Raw genomic sequence first — 13,874 nt, 5'->3', positions numbered from 1 at the left:
AGCTTGTTAGCTGAGCTGTGATTGGTCGCTGTGAGAAAATCACTCTATTTTTTCTCTCACACAGTTTGATAAATCTGGGCCATTGAGTTTTATATATATATATATAGATATAGATATATAGATATAGATATATAGATATAGATATATAGATATATAGATATAGATATATAGATATAGATATATAGATAGATATATATATAGATATATATATATATATATAGATATATATATATATATATAGATATATATAGATATAGATATAGATTGATTGATTCTTTGTGTCTTTAAATAAAAAGAGGTGTATTGCATGGAGATGACTAGAATGACATGGCTGCTATCCTCCTCTGATAGCGCCACTATGGGTTGTTTCTGGTATTGCTGCTGAGCTCATTAAAGACACCGGGGCTAAGCTGCAATGCCATAGACCGTCGAGGCACAAGTTTTATTAAAAAAATTAAAATAAATAGGCCACGTTTTCTAATCCTGTACAAGCCCTTTTTAAAATGTTTTTATTTTCCTAATGCTTAAATAGCTTTAAAGCGTTTAGATCAAAAGTTTAGATCATGTTGGGTCTCAGTCCTGAGACCCACTGGGATCTCAAGGTATAACAATAGTGAAGTGCGTGGCAACACTCACTGGCCTTTCCATCCAACTCATTCACTCCATTATAGTCTATGGTGAATGAGTGTGTTGCGTGGTGCTTCACACTTCACCTGACAATAATATGTGATCGCAGCGGGTCCTACATGTGAGACCTGGTGTAACCGAAACTTGTGACTTTAAAGGCGTACTCCGCTGCTCAGCGTTTTGAACAAACTGTTCCGAACGCTGGAGCTGGCGGCGGGAGCTCGTGACGTTATACACCCACCCCCTCATGATGTCCCGCTCCGCCCCCTCAATGCAAGTCTATGGGAGGGGGCCTGACAGCTGTCACGCCCCCTCCCATAGACTTGCATTGAGGGGGCGGAGCGGGACATCATGAGGGGGCGTGGCTATGACGTCACGAGCTCCAGCGTTCGGAACAGTTTGTTCCAAATGCTGAGCAGCGGAGTATCCCTTAAAACTTGGACAACATGTCGAAAGTTTTTCCAAATGACTGTAACGTTTCTTTATACCGGAATCCTCTGGGAGGGGTTTCCTGGAGAAATATTTAATAACTATATAAAGTTGTGGCCCTGCGATGGATCTGCTTCTGCTATGAGTAGAGTATAATGCAGAACAATTGTGGAGGGTAAAAGAAAATGGTGGAATCCTGTGCGATTTGTTGCATTTGCCATGAAAGTGCAGATTATTGGATGTTGCGTGCAGCAGAAGCTTTATACAGCATGGCCTTTATTGGTGTGTAACATGTTTTTCCTTCCTCCACTTATCCAGGCTTTGTGGCCGTGGTTAACAAGTTAGTGAGCGCTCGCTTTGCTCAGCTCGTCTCCGCAGCAGAGGGCCTCATAGCATCGCTCCCATGGCCATCTACCTTTGAGAAGGACACTTTCCTCCGGCCGGACTTCACCTCCTTGGATGTCGTGACGTTCAGCGGCAGCGGCATCCCTGCTGGAATCAACATCCCAAACTGTAAGGTTATAGCGGTTTACCGGCACCTCTGTATGTGGCTTTGTGTTATTTAGTACCTGCTGAATAAGAAGTGTTCAATCTGTTTGAGAACCACGTACAGAAAACTGACAGCTGTATAAAATGATTGGGCTGCTCAATGTTTTCTGGAACCATGATAAATGTTTTTTTGCCATTTTCATGTGACCAGATCGGCTTTAATAGACGTAAAAGGGGTGCTCCATCGTTCTGAACATTTTTTGACACGTCCCTCCCATATACATGAATGGAGGGTGAGCAGTGTGACGTCATGAGGGGGTGTGGCCTTGACGTTATGACTACTGCCACAGGGGGGCACCAGCAGCGGGACCTCCGCGATCAAATATCTTATCCCCTATCCTGAATGCTCATTCATTTACCTTAAGATACAAAAACTTTTGATATGTTGTAAAGCATGTATGACCAATAGGTTTTGCAATTGCTTTCATTAGAAAATGTTCAGCATTTCATACTGAAAAAGTGCTTGGACACATACTAGTCCTGCTGTGTCCATGCGTCATCACCTATGTCATGGACACACTTCCTTGATTGACAGCTGTGAGCGCAGGGCTCAGAGCTGGAGGAAAAATCCTCCCACTGTCAGCTTGTGTCCCGCTACTGTCAGTGAGGACAGGCTGGGAGTTGTAGTTTTGCTAATGCTAGGGGAGATGTGAGCAGACAGCATACTGAGGGAGGGGGCGGAGACCTGCACAGTGAGGCCACGCCCCCTCCTTTTGAGAGGAATTCGGACTAGTGAGCTAAATAAAAAGTGTAATAAAAAAATAAATAAAGGCGCTAGACACATAAAAATTAGATGCACATGGTCAGGATTAGGTACTGAGTGATATCTTTTAAAAAAATAATAATTTTGTTGGATCTGACGGGTACACTTTAAGTGTTTGGTGACTTTTGGGTCCATTCACATGTACTGTATGCTGTGCATATTTCATACACAGAATTTGAAGCTGCAGAGTTCAATGTAAACTAAATGACTGAACACACCTTTAAATCCTGTGCATCAAATATGCACAGGATACTGTACATGTGAATAGACCCTTAATCATACCTTTTGGTTTTACACTTTTTTTTTCTTTTTCCAGATGATGATATCAGGCAGAGTGTTGGATTTAAGAACGTTTCATTGGGCAATGTCTTATCAGTTGGCGCTGCGACTGAGCGTGATAAGCTCACATTCCTATCAGAAGAGGACAAGGTACAGTATACAGTTCATTAGCCAAGTCAATATTAGGTTAGTTTATGCTTTATGAAGTAAACTGGGGGTGTTAGCCCCCCCCCCCCCCCCCCACTGAGATCAATAGTGATTAATACCTATAAAAATGACACGAAATAGGTTGATGTTTAATCGATGATCGTACCTTCAAAATGTTGTCCATTCTCTGTGTGGATTAGTAAAACTGCATAATTAAGAAAATGCTCCACCAAGCCCTGAGGTTGTACTTTTTCTTAATTGTCTTTATTAATGATCTATTAATTATTATTATTAATAATAAAAAATTATTTAAAAAATTGTCTTGCTATTCTTTCTAGAATATCCTATTCAGTGCTGTAAAATTTTTAAAGATTTTAATTTAAATGTGAAAACATATCCCTTATCCTAAGGATAGGGGATACATTTCAGATCACAGGGGTGGGGATTCAACAGCTGGGGCCCCCCCGCGATGTCCCGTATGGGGCCTTGGCAGTCAGCGGCCAGGGGGCGTGTCTGACCACCGCATGATGTGGAGGCTGACGCGCCCCCTCAATACATCTCCTCCACAGACATGTATTGAGGGGCGTGTCAGATGCCGCATCATGCAGTGGTCGAAACTCACTATTTCAGCAAAGAGCCGGGGGCCCTGTACGGGAGATCGTGGTGGTGGCTCAGCGTTCAGACCACCCCGCGATCTGAAAAGGCTGAGGTAGCGGTCCTGCTGCTGGGTTGTTGCCCTCCTACGGCCTCCTTCACATCTCCTGATGTACTGGCCTTTCTTCTGGTTGCGCCTCCATGCTCTGGACACTACGCTGATGGACATAGCAAACCTTCTTGCCACAGCTCGCATTGATGTGCCATCCTTGATGAGCTGCTGTACCTGAGCCACTTGTGTGGGTTGTAGACTCCGTCTCATGCTACCACTAGAGTGAAAGCACCGCCAGCATTCCTGAGTGGACGGTGTGATTTCACAGAAGTATCATTGACTTGGAGTTACATTGTGTTGTTTAAGTGTATTTTTTTTTGAGTAGTGTATTTACCCGTAAATTTTTCTTTCTCAGGATGTTTTTACAAAGTATCGTGGTCCATCTTTTGAAGTCCAGGTCGGTCTGCATGAGTTACTAGGACATGGCAGTGGAAAGCTTTTTGTCCAGGTAATAGTTATTTATTTGTATTATGAACACCGCAATCTTCTGACTACTTGTGAACAACTTGTAACCAGGAGGTCAGTTTATTAGACCTTTTGCCTTTTTAAGTATTAATATATATATATATTTTTTTTTATTGTTTGTGTGTGTTTAGTTTTTAAGTGCATTATGCCAGTGTTTTCAACCAGGGTGACTCCAGCTGTTGCAAAAGTACAACTCCCAGCATGCCTGGACAGCCTTTTGGCTGTCCAGGCGTGCTGGGTGTTGTACATTTTCAACAGCTGGAGGCACCTTGGTTTGAAAACGCTGGCATAATGAACTGAAGAGATTCAGTATAACTTTAGTTTAAATTCCTTTACTCGTTCTGGAATTGGGAGTCCGGTGGGCGGTCCTAATCAGCGATTGACAGTCTTCCCTTTTTAAGTGTGCAGAGTAGTACCACCCACTGGAATGCTAATCCAGAATACATGGGGAATGAAATCAATAAATTGTAAAATGTAATAAATTGTAAATCTTTTTACACAAAGCACAGTGAAACCTCTTTGAATCGACCACACAAAATTGCACAAAAAAAATATATATTATTTTAGGGTGTGGTGTTGCCACATGTTTAATTTATGCCACATGTTTAATTTATGATGGAAACAATTGCTCTGGTAAAGGGATTGAGAGTCTCAGATTTGGTCTTTTGGAGAGGTTTTACTGTATCCATCAGTTCCTCCTGCTCTATAAGATGATGCTGGTAGACTTGACAGCATTTTTATGGTGATAGGTTCCCTTTAAAGGGGTACTCCGCCCCTAGAGATCTTATCCCCTATCCAAAGGATAAGGGGATAAGTTTCAGATTACGGGGGGGGGGGGTCCGACCACTGGGGCCCCCCGCAATCTCCTGTACGGGGCCCCGACAGCCCGCGGGAAGGGAGCGTGTTGTGTTGACCACCGCACAAAGTGGTGGCCGACACGCCCCCTCAATACAACTCTATAGCAGATCCGGAGCGCTGCCTTCAGCAATCTCCGACTCTGCCATAGCGATGTATTGAGGGGGCGTGTCGGCCGCTGCTTCATGCGGTGGTCGACACCCGCTATCTGGCCCGTGAGCCGGGACCCCGCACAGGAGATTGCGGGGGGCCCCAGTGTTCGGACCCCCCACGATCTGAAACTTATCCCCTATCCTTAGGATAGGGGATACATTTTTCAGCACTGGACTATTCCTTTTTAAAGAAAATTAAGTAGATAACTATTACAGATAAAGCAAATCCTTACATATAAAAGTAAGAAAGATCTGCTGGGAGCTGTAATCACTGTCTGTGTAGAGGACGGGAGCTTCTTCAGGGTCCTGTACAGTACACAGTGTCCTAAAAAAGTAATGGAGCCGCCCTCACCTGGTGTCCAGAGGAGCAGCTAACCCTGGGACAGGTAAAGAGTACAGAACATGTAATACCCCCCTGTACTGTAGGGGGCACTACCAGACAGCCAGTCAGTGCATACACTTCAGTAATACAGGTAAAGAGTACAGAACATGTAATACCTCCCTGTACTGTAGGGGGCGCTACCAGACAGCAGTCAGTGCATACACTTCAGTTATACAGGGGTTTTTGCCCATTCTAATTGGTCGGATCTTCCAGCTACATGTGTCACAGATCTGGACTGTCTATAGCATTGTATGTTGAGTCTGGTTACAATGGTCCAGAAAAGACATTGTATGTTTAAAATATTGTAACCTGAGGCCATTGTAAGTTGAGGGATCACTGTACAGACTGTGATCAAGAAACATTATTGAATTGTTCATAAAATATCTTGTCTGTCTGTATCACTGGGTACACTTTCCCATTTCTTATTGGACACTGTGGGGAAATTTATCAAGTAGAAACCAATCAGATCGCTGCTTTTATTTTTCAGAGGCCTTGTTAGAAATGAAAGAAGCGATCTGATTGGTTGCTATGGGCAACTGGGCAACTTTTCCCCTTCACAAGTTTTGATAAATCTCCCCCTGTGTCTCTCTGTAGAGAGGTTCTTACCTTAATTTCTTCATGTTATCTAGGATGAGAAGGGAACATTCAATTTTGACAAAGAGAATGTTATCAACCCGGAGACTGGGGAGCAAGTGAGTAATAGTTGTGATCGGGGTCAGTCTGTCATTTTTAGGATTTGTTTTCCTATGTTCACTTTATCACTTAATATTTATATCCGTGTTAACACAGGTAAAAAGTTGGTATAAGCCTGGTGAAACTTGGGACGGCAAATTCTCTACCATTGCCTCTTCCTATGAGGAGTGCAGAGCCGAGTGTGTTGGACTGTACCTGTGCGTCAATGAAGAGGTGTTACGGTAAGAAACCGAACCTTCTTAAAGATGTTATCCAGAATAAAAAAAAACAAAGCTGGCTCCTCCAAAAACTGCACCACGTTTGTCTGCACGTTGGGTGCGGCTTTGCAGCTCCGTTGCTTTTGACGTGAATGGAGCCAAGTTGTAATACCACACACAACCTGAGTACAGGGGTGGTGCTGTTTTTGGAAGAAGGTTTTTTTTTTTTTATATTATTATTTTTTTTATTCCTGGATAACCCCAGGAAGGACAAAGCACTGATCAGTGTTATCGGTCATCTTCTGCTCTGGTCTGCGGGAAGGCAGGTGAGGGGACCTCCGGCTGCCGTGCTGGACAATCGGATTGCCGCGGCAGCGCTGCGGGCGATCCGATTATCCATTTTAGTAACTGCGATGCTGCAGATGCCGTGATCTGTATTGATCGTGGATGTCCGCCATTACCGGCGGGTCCCTGGCTGCGAACATCAGCCGGGACCTGCCGCGCTTGATCCGGGTATCGCTCTGATGCTCGCGGTTATGCTTAGGATGTAAATGTACATCCTGGTGCGTTAAGTACCAGCTCACCAGGACGTACATTTACGGCCTGTGTCGTTAAGGGGTTAAAGGGGTACTTCGGTGGAAAACTTTTTTTTAATGTTTTTTTTAAATCAACTGGTGCCAGAAAGTTAAACAGATTTGTAAATTACTTCTTAATTAAAAAATCTTAATCCTTCCAGTACTTTTTAGGGGCTATATAAGATAGAGGAAATGCTTTACTTTTTGGATTTCTCTTCTGTCACGACCACAGTGCTCTCTGCTGTCCATTTTAGGAACTGTCCAGAGCAGCATATGTTTTCTATGGGGATTTTCTCCTGCTCTGGACAGTTCCTAAAATGGACAGCAGAGGTCAGCAGAGAGCAGTGTGGTCGTGACAGAAGAGAAATCCAAAAGGAAAAGCATTTCCTCTGTAGTATACAGCCGCTAATAAGTACTGGATAGTTTAAGATTTTTTTAATAAAAGTAATTCACAAATCTGTTTAACTTTCTGGCACCAGTTGAGAAAAAAAAAAGTTTTCCGCCGGAGTACCCCTTTAATCAAACCAGACTCATTCTCCCCAAAGACTATAATGACTCAGAAGAGGTGGCCGGCCAGACAGTGAAGCATGCTGTGGTCTTAGAACTGAGACCCGATGTGATCTAAACTAAATATTTTGGATAAAATTTTAAGAAAAAGGACTATTCCTATACATAGCTACTAGAGATAAGCGAACTTACAGTAAATTCGATTCTGCATGAACCTCTCGGCTCGGCGGTTGATGACTTTATCCTGCATAAATTAGTTCAGCTTTCAGGTGCTCCCGTGGGCTGGAGACTCTCTCCTAGGACTGTATCCACCTTTTCCAGCCCACCGGAGCACCTGAAAGCTGAACTAATTTATGCAGGATAAAGTCAGCAACTGCTGAGCCGAGAAGTTCGTGCAGAATCGAATCATTGTAACTTCGCTCATCTCTAATAGCTACACATAACCAGGCCTGTAAAAAGCTGCCAGTGTACCACTTGCTTCATGTGATCATATTAATAACCACTTTTTGTACCTACAGGATATTTGGTCATGAATCTCAGGAAGCGCAGGATATTTTGTATGTCAATTGGTTGAACATGGTCCGGGCTGGGTTGCTGGGACTGGAATACTATACGCCGGAGACCGGCAAATGGAGACAGGTGTGTTTTTGAACTTTATAGCTGTTTTTAAAGGGGTACTCCGGTGGAATACAATTTTTTTTTTCAACTCACCCGGCTCCAGAAAGTTATATAGATTTGTATATTACTTCTATTAAAAAAAAAAATCTTACTCCTTCCAGTACTTATCAGCTGCTGTATACTACAAAGGTTGTTCTTGAGTTGTTCTTTTCTGTCTGACCACAGTGCTCTCTGCTGACACCTCTGTCCATGTCAGGAACTGTCCAGAGCAGGAACAAAACCCTATAGCAAACCTCACCTGCTTTGGACAGTTCCTTACATGGACAGCAGAGAGCACTGTGGTCAGACAGAGAAGAACAACTCAACTTCCTCTGGAGCATACAGCAGCTGATAAGTACTGGAAGGGTTAAGATTGTAATTTACAATTTAAAGGGGTACTCCACTGCCCCAGTGTTCAGAACATTTGGTTCCAAATCCCATTTAGTTCCGCCACGCCCCCTCAATGCAAGTTTATGGGAGGGGACTTACGCCCCCTCCCATAGACTTGCATTGAGGTGGCGTGATCGTGACATCACGACCACGCACCGAGCTTTGGGAACTAAATGTTCTGAAAGCTCGGGCAGTGGAGTACCCCTTTAACTTTCTGGAGCCAGTTGATTTGAAGAATTTTTTTTCCAACGGAGTACTCCTTTAAGGCTCTGTTCACATCTGTGTTGTAGTTTTATGTTTATATCAAAAGCCGTAACACTGTGCCAGATCCAGAATGTAATGTGATCCATATTGGTGCAACAATATTCTTCCCATCAAATGTAAAGGAATATGCAACTGAGCCTCCAAGATAGATGTGAATGAAGCAAAAATGTGGACCTCCAGCTGTTTCAAAACTACAACTCCAAGCATGTCCGGGCATGCAGGGAATTGTAGTTTTGCAACAGCTGGAGGTTCCTAATTTAGAGACCACTGGCTTAAGGGATGTAGATGTTTGCCTTTATCTTGGCCTATTAACTAAATCTATGGTTCTTATTAGAGATGAGCGAACTTACAGTAAATTCGATTCGTCACGAACTTCTCGGCTCGGCAGTTGATTAATTTTCCTGCGTAAATTAGTTCAGCCTTCAGGTGCTCCGGTGGGTTGGAAAAGATGGATACATTCCTAGGAAAGAGTCTCCTAGGATTGTATCCACCTTTTCCAGCCCACCGGAGCACCGGAAAGCTGAACTAATTTATGCAGGAAAAGTCATCAACTGCCGAGCCGAGAAGTTCGTGACTAATCGAATTTACTGTAAGTTCGCTCATCTCTAGTTCTTATCCTTTAGGCTCACATGCAGGCCCGCTTTGTCATTCTCCGTGTACTCCTGGAGGCTGGAGAGAACTTCGTCACTGTCTCACAGAAAGCTGGAGCAGACGGCCGTCCAGATGCCCAAGTGTCACTAGACAGGAACAAGATCATGAGCGTGGGACTACCGGCCATCCAGCGTTTCCTGCAGCGATTGCAGGTATTTATCTTAGTAAATGGGTTACAGTGGATCTTGGTTAAAGGGGTACTCCGCCCCTATACATCTTATCCCCTATCCACAGGATAGATGATAAGATGTCTGATCGTAGAGTTCCCCTTTAAGGACTGGCTACTCGTGACGTGACTGCTTCTCAATATCTTTGGTTTTCTTTTTTTTTGTTTGTTTTGCTGAATATTCTAGTTTTTAGTCCATTCCCTCTTTCTCCTCAGGTCTATAAATCTACAGCCAATGTAGAAGGGGCTCGTGAGATGTACGACGGATATTCCAAAGTCACAGATGAAGAACCCAACAAGTTTCTCACCCTACGTGACATCGTAATACTGAGAAAGGAGGAGCGCAAATTGTTTGTGCAGATAAACACTCAGTTGGCAGGTGAGCGGATTGATGCATTTAAAGGGAAACTGTCATGACATTTTACCCCCTTTAAAGGGGTACACCGGTGGAAAACTTTTTTTTTTTTTTTTAAACAACTGGTGCCATAAAGTTAACCGGATTTGCCAAATACTTCTATTAAAAAGCCTTAATCCTTCTAGTACTTATCAGCTGTTGTATGCTCCAGAGGAAGTTGAGTTGTTCTTTTCTGTCTGACCACAGTGCTCTCTTCTGCCACCTCTGTCCATGTCAGGAATTGTCTGGAGTAGGAGAGGTTTGCTATGAAGATTTGCTCCTACTCTGGACAGTTCCTGACACAGACAGGTGTCAGCAGAGAGCACTGTGGTCAGACATAAAAGAACAACTCCACTTCCTCTGTAGTATACAGCAGCTGATAAGTACCGTAAGGATTATTAAAAGTAATTTACAAATCTGTTTAATTTACTGGAGCCTGTTGTTATGAAAACAATTCTTTTCCACCGGAGCACCTCTTTAACCTTATACAAGTATGTCAAGGGTGTTTACAGTAGTAATTCAGCTATACCTTCGGCTTTTTTTTTTTTTTTTTTTTAACACTTTTGATCATGCTAAAAATCACTTTTATGTGGAATCTGGAATAGTCGGATATGCGTGGCCAGGGGTCAGCAATACCCTGGAGCCGTCACGCCTATTTCCTTCACATCCGTGCAGGGACCACTAGGTTATTGACACACAGCAGATGTGCCCTCACCCTGTCCTACATGCACGACTGCATTACGCAGGCACGCTGACCCGGGAGACATAGGGAGCGAGCATTTTGTTCAGAGAGCTCGCCGCACGCATGTAGAACAGAGTGAGTGCCCTCTAAGTTTTTATATCAACAAGATTCCTTTTAAGCCAATGCTTCAGCTTCTTAAGGGTATGTTGACACTACGGATTGTGAACGGAATCTCCGCTTGCAGAATTCCGCAAGCGGAGATTCCATTCTGGCGGCCGCCTCCAAAATACTTTGGCGGTAGGACCTCGTGGCACTGCGCCGTCACCATTGACAGCTATGCAGTGTTGGCGGACTTCCACGCAAAGAATGAACATGTTCTTTCTTTGCGCTGAACAATTGCGCAGTGTGAACGGGTCTCGCGGAGACCCATTCACACTGATGTTTATGTTCTCAGTGCAGAATTCCGTAGTGTGAACATACCCTTATTCTTGGGGTCAGGACTCGGCTTTCACAAAGTGGTAACCTATTATTATTTTTATTTATTTTTATAAACTGCATTACAAAACAATAATGTGCTTGTAATGAATCAATACCAGTTTTGGGTTGATATTAAAGGGCTATTCCTGTATGAGAAAATTGTACTTTATATAAATCTATACCCCAAGACAAATAACTTATATAACACATTGGGTTATCAAAAATTGTACTGGCTTTAGCAGGCATTTGCTTGAAATACCCCTGACAGGATGTTGTGTATCCCATCATTGTCAGGGTGCTGTTGTCTCGGACACCCCACAAATCCTCCTTCCATCTCTAAGCAACACATCATCCTCTGGTGTCTCAGGAGGCGCTGGCTTGATCTTGTGTTTGACCTCTAGCCCCACCCCATAACTGATGTCATCAACTCTAACCAGCCCCTACATCACCATCTCCGTATTCACATAGGGGCAGTTAGGGAGAATGTTTGTTTACAACATGCTTCATTGTGAGGAGCAGACAGGAAATGAATACAGCAGGTGCTGCAGATTTACTGACTGCAAAGCAATAGTTGGCTATGTACTAAAATATTCTGCAATAGCTCTAGGTGACAGACTTGGTAGGAGTGCTGTGGAAGGGTTGCAGGCAGGGCTGTGAGGGAAAGCAATGCATTCTGGGAACTGTAGTACTGAGCAACTGCTCAACCTGAAAGTAGTGAGAGGACACAGTAGGCAAAGGACTACATACCCACAAAAAATAGATTTTCGGTGCTTTATTACTGGGGCAGGCAGGTAAGCAATTGTTTTATGGGTCTCCAGAAGTTTATTTTTGTTCTTATTTGACGTCTGAGTGCCCCTTTAATACTCTATGCCGACCAGTCACATTAATACAGGTGTGCTAGATCCCAAGCACTCTTCATATTGTTGTTTTTCTCTGTAGGGGATAATGTAGAAGTCCTGCGTTATGACAGCACTCCCTCTGGATTAATACGGTCAGTCCTGCAGAGATTCTGCAATGAAGAGGAGGATCTGGAGAAGGAAATGCTGGAACTGAGCTGCGCAGACGCCCTGTACTGGGAAAAACAGAACAGCAGATGAAGTGTGAAGAAACCGGACTACATATTGCAGGACCGTGCTGGGAAAGGGTCAATGAAGCAAGACTCTGCACATTCACAGCATAGATTTGGGCAACAATCAGTCTGTATGTGGTTGTACCATGAATGGGATTAAGTTCTACCATAATCATTTATACTGGATAAAAGAAGGAATGTTTTCAACTAAGTGTCTCAATAAGAACAGTTAAAGGGGTTATCCAGGAAAAAAAATGTTTTATATATCAACTGGCTCCAGAAAGGTAAACAGATTTGTAAATTACTTCTATTAGAAAATCTTCATCCTTTCAGTACTTATGAGCTTCTAAAGTTGAGTTGTTCTTTTCTATCTAAGTGCTCTCTGGTGTCTCGGGAACCGCCCAGTTTAGAAGCAAATCCCCATAGAAAACCCTCTTCTAAACTGGGCGGTTCCCGAGACATGTGTCATCAGAGAGCACTTAGACAGAAAAGAACAACCTTAACTTTAGAAGCTCATAAGTACTGAAAGGATTAAGATTTTTTTAATAGAAGTAATTTACAAATCTGTTTAACTGTTGATATATATATATATATATATATATATATATATATATATATATATATATAATATAATATAAAGTTTTTTTCCTGGATAACCCCTTTAAATGTCTCTCTACACATGTGTTTCCCAACCAGAGTGCCTCCAGCTGTTGCAAAACTACAACTCCCAGAATGCCCGGACAGCCGAAGGCTGTCCGGTCATTCTGGGAGTTGTAGTTTTGCAACAGCTTGAGGCACCCTGGTTGGGAAACACTGCTCTACACCGATTAGCCGACTCCCTGTGGATGCGGGAATGGTCTATCCCCATGAAGGGTGACATGTCAATAAGATGTGGACAGATTCCATGTTATTAAGAAATACTAAAAATAAAAAAAAAAAATAAAAAACTGCATTTTTCTTTTTTTTTTTTTTTTCCATGTGACTCCCCCCCCCTTGTTGCTGCTGATAATTTATGCTGCTGGGGATGGACCCTGGATAGAATCACTCATCTCCCCCCTCTGGCAGCTGACATTATAATCCTTTCTTACTTTTCCTGCAGAAGGAATTTTCTTGGCTCTACTTAGGTCCTTCCCTTCTGACAATCAAGAACAAAGCTGATCGGTAATGAACAGGGGATTACTATGCAGAGCCCTCTTCCATTCCTCCATGGACCATGCTTACATGTCCACCGTAATTGCATTCTGTGGTGGACAGGGGTCAGCATAGGTCATGCAGTTTATGCAGCCCAGCATTCAGCAGGTTGCGATACTTTGTCTTTTTCTACAATAACCATCAGTACCATTTCTAAGCTATTTACAGTTGCTCTTCTGTAGGATCCGACCAAACAGGCTAGCCTGTACTCCTCGTGTGTGAACAGCCTTGGGGGGGGGGGGGGGGGACTAAGGATCTGAGAGACAACAAGGAACCATAGTCAAAGGCCAAGAAAAACAGGCGCAGACATTCCGCTCATTTGACTAAACAGCGGGCGCTAGGACCGATCAGAAATCAATGGGACTCTGCTGCTGTGGAATGTCCGTGCAGAATTCCGTACGGACATTCGGCAGTGTGAACATAGCCTAACCTTTACCCATGTTTCCTATTTCCACTTCAAGAACGGACTGGTCACTTGATGCTTGATCAATGTTATTTACTTCACATGTTGAAGGTTTTAATATTTTGGCTGATCAGTGTAGATCAATTAAATGGTAATTAAAGAGACACACCCTCCCCCACACACACACTTTTTTTTTTTTTTCTC

At 43.2% G+C, this 13,874-nt stretch overlaps 1 protein-coding gene across 2 annotated transcripts in view; it reads left to right on the top strand.

The window, feature by feature from the left end:
* The window catches only part of DPP3 (dipeptidyl peptidase 3), a 31,518-nt gene extending 19,149 nt beyond the window's left edge, over nucleotides 1-12,369 (top strand). For both annotated transcript variants that reach the window (XM_056527528.1, XM_056527530.1), the window contains exons 10-18: nucleotides 1,375-1,569; nucleotides 2,685-2,797; nucleotides 3,856-3,948; nucleotides 5,984-6,046; nucleotides 6,144-6,268; nucleotides 7,845-7,965; nucleotides 9,261-9,440; nucleotides 9,671-9,833; nucleotides 11,947-12,369. In XM_056527528.1, the coding sequence (XP_056383503.1) occupies nucleotides 1,375-1,569; nucleotides 2,685-2,797; nucleotides 3,856-3,948; nucleotides 5,984-6,046; nucleotides 6,144-6,268; nucleotides 7,845-7,965; nucleotides 9,261-9,440; nucleotides 9,671-9,833; nucleotides 11,947-12,104 (1,211 nt within the window). In that variant the 3' untranslated portion in view covers nucleotides 12,105-12,369. The remainder of the gene's footprint in view (nucleotides 1-1,374; nucleotides 1,570-2,684; nucleotides 2,798-3,855; nucleotides 3,949-5,983; nucleotides 6,047-6,143; nucleotides 6,269-7,844; nucleotides 7,966-9,260; nucleotides 9,441-9,670; nucleotides 9,834-11,946) is intronic.
* Nucleotides 12,370-13,874: the final 1,505 nt, after the last annotated feature.

This window comes from Hyla sarda, chromosome 6 (genome assembly GCF_029499605.1).
Source record: "Hyla sarda isolate aHylSar1 chromosome 6, aHylSar1.hap1, whole genome shotgun sequence".
In the NCBI taxonomy this organism is placed as follows: domain Eukaryota; kingdom Metazoa; phylum Chordata; class Amphibia; order Anura; family Hylidae; genus Hyla; species Hyla sarda.
Note: the sequence above shows the minus strand (reverse complement) of the source record. Positions and strands in the feature narration are given on the sequence as shown.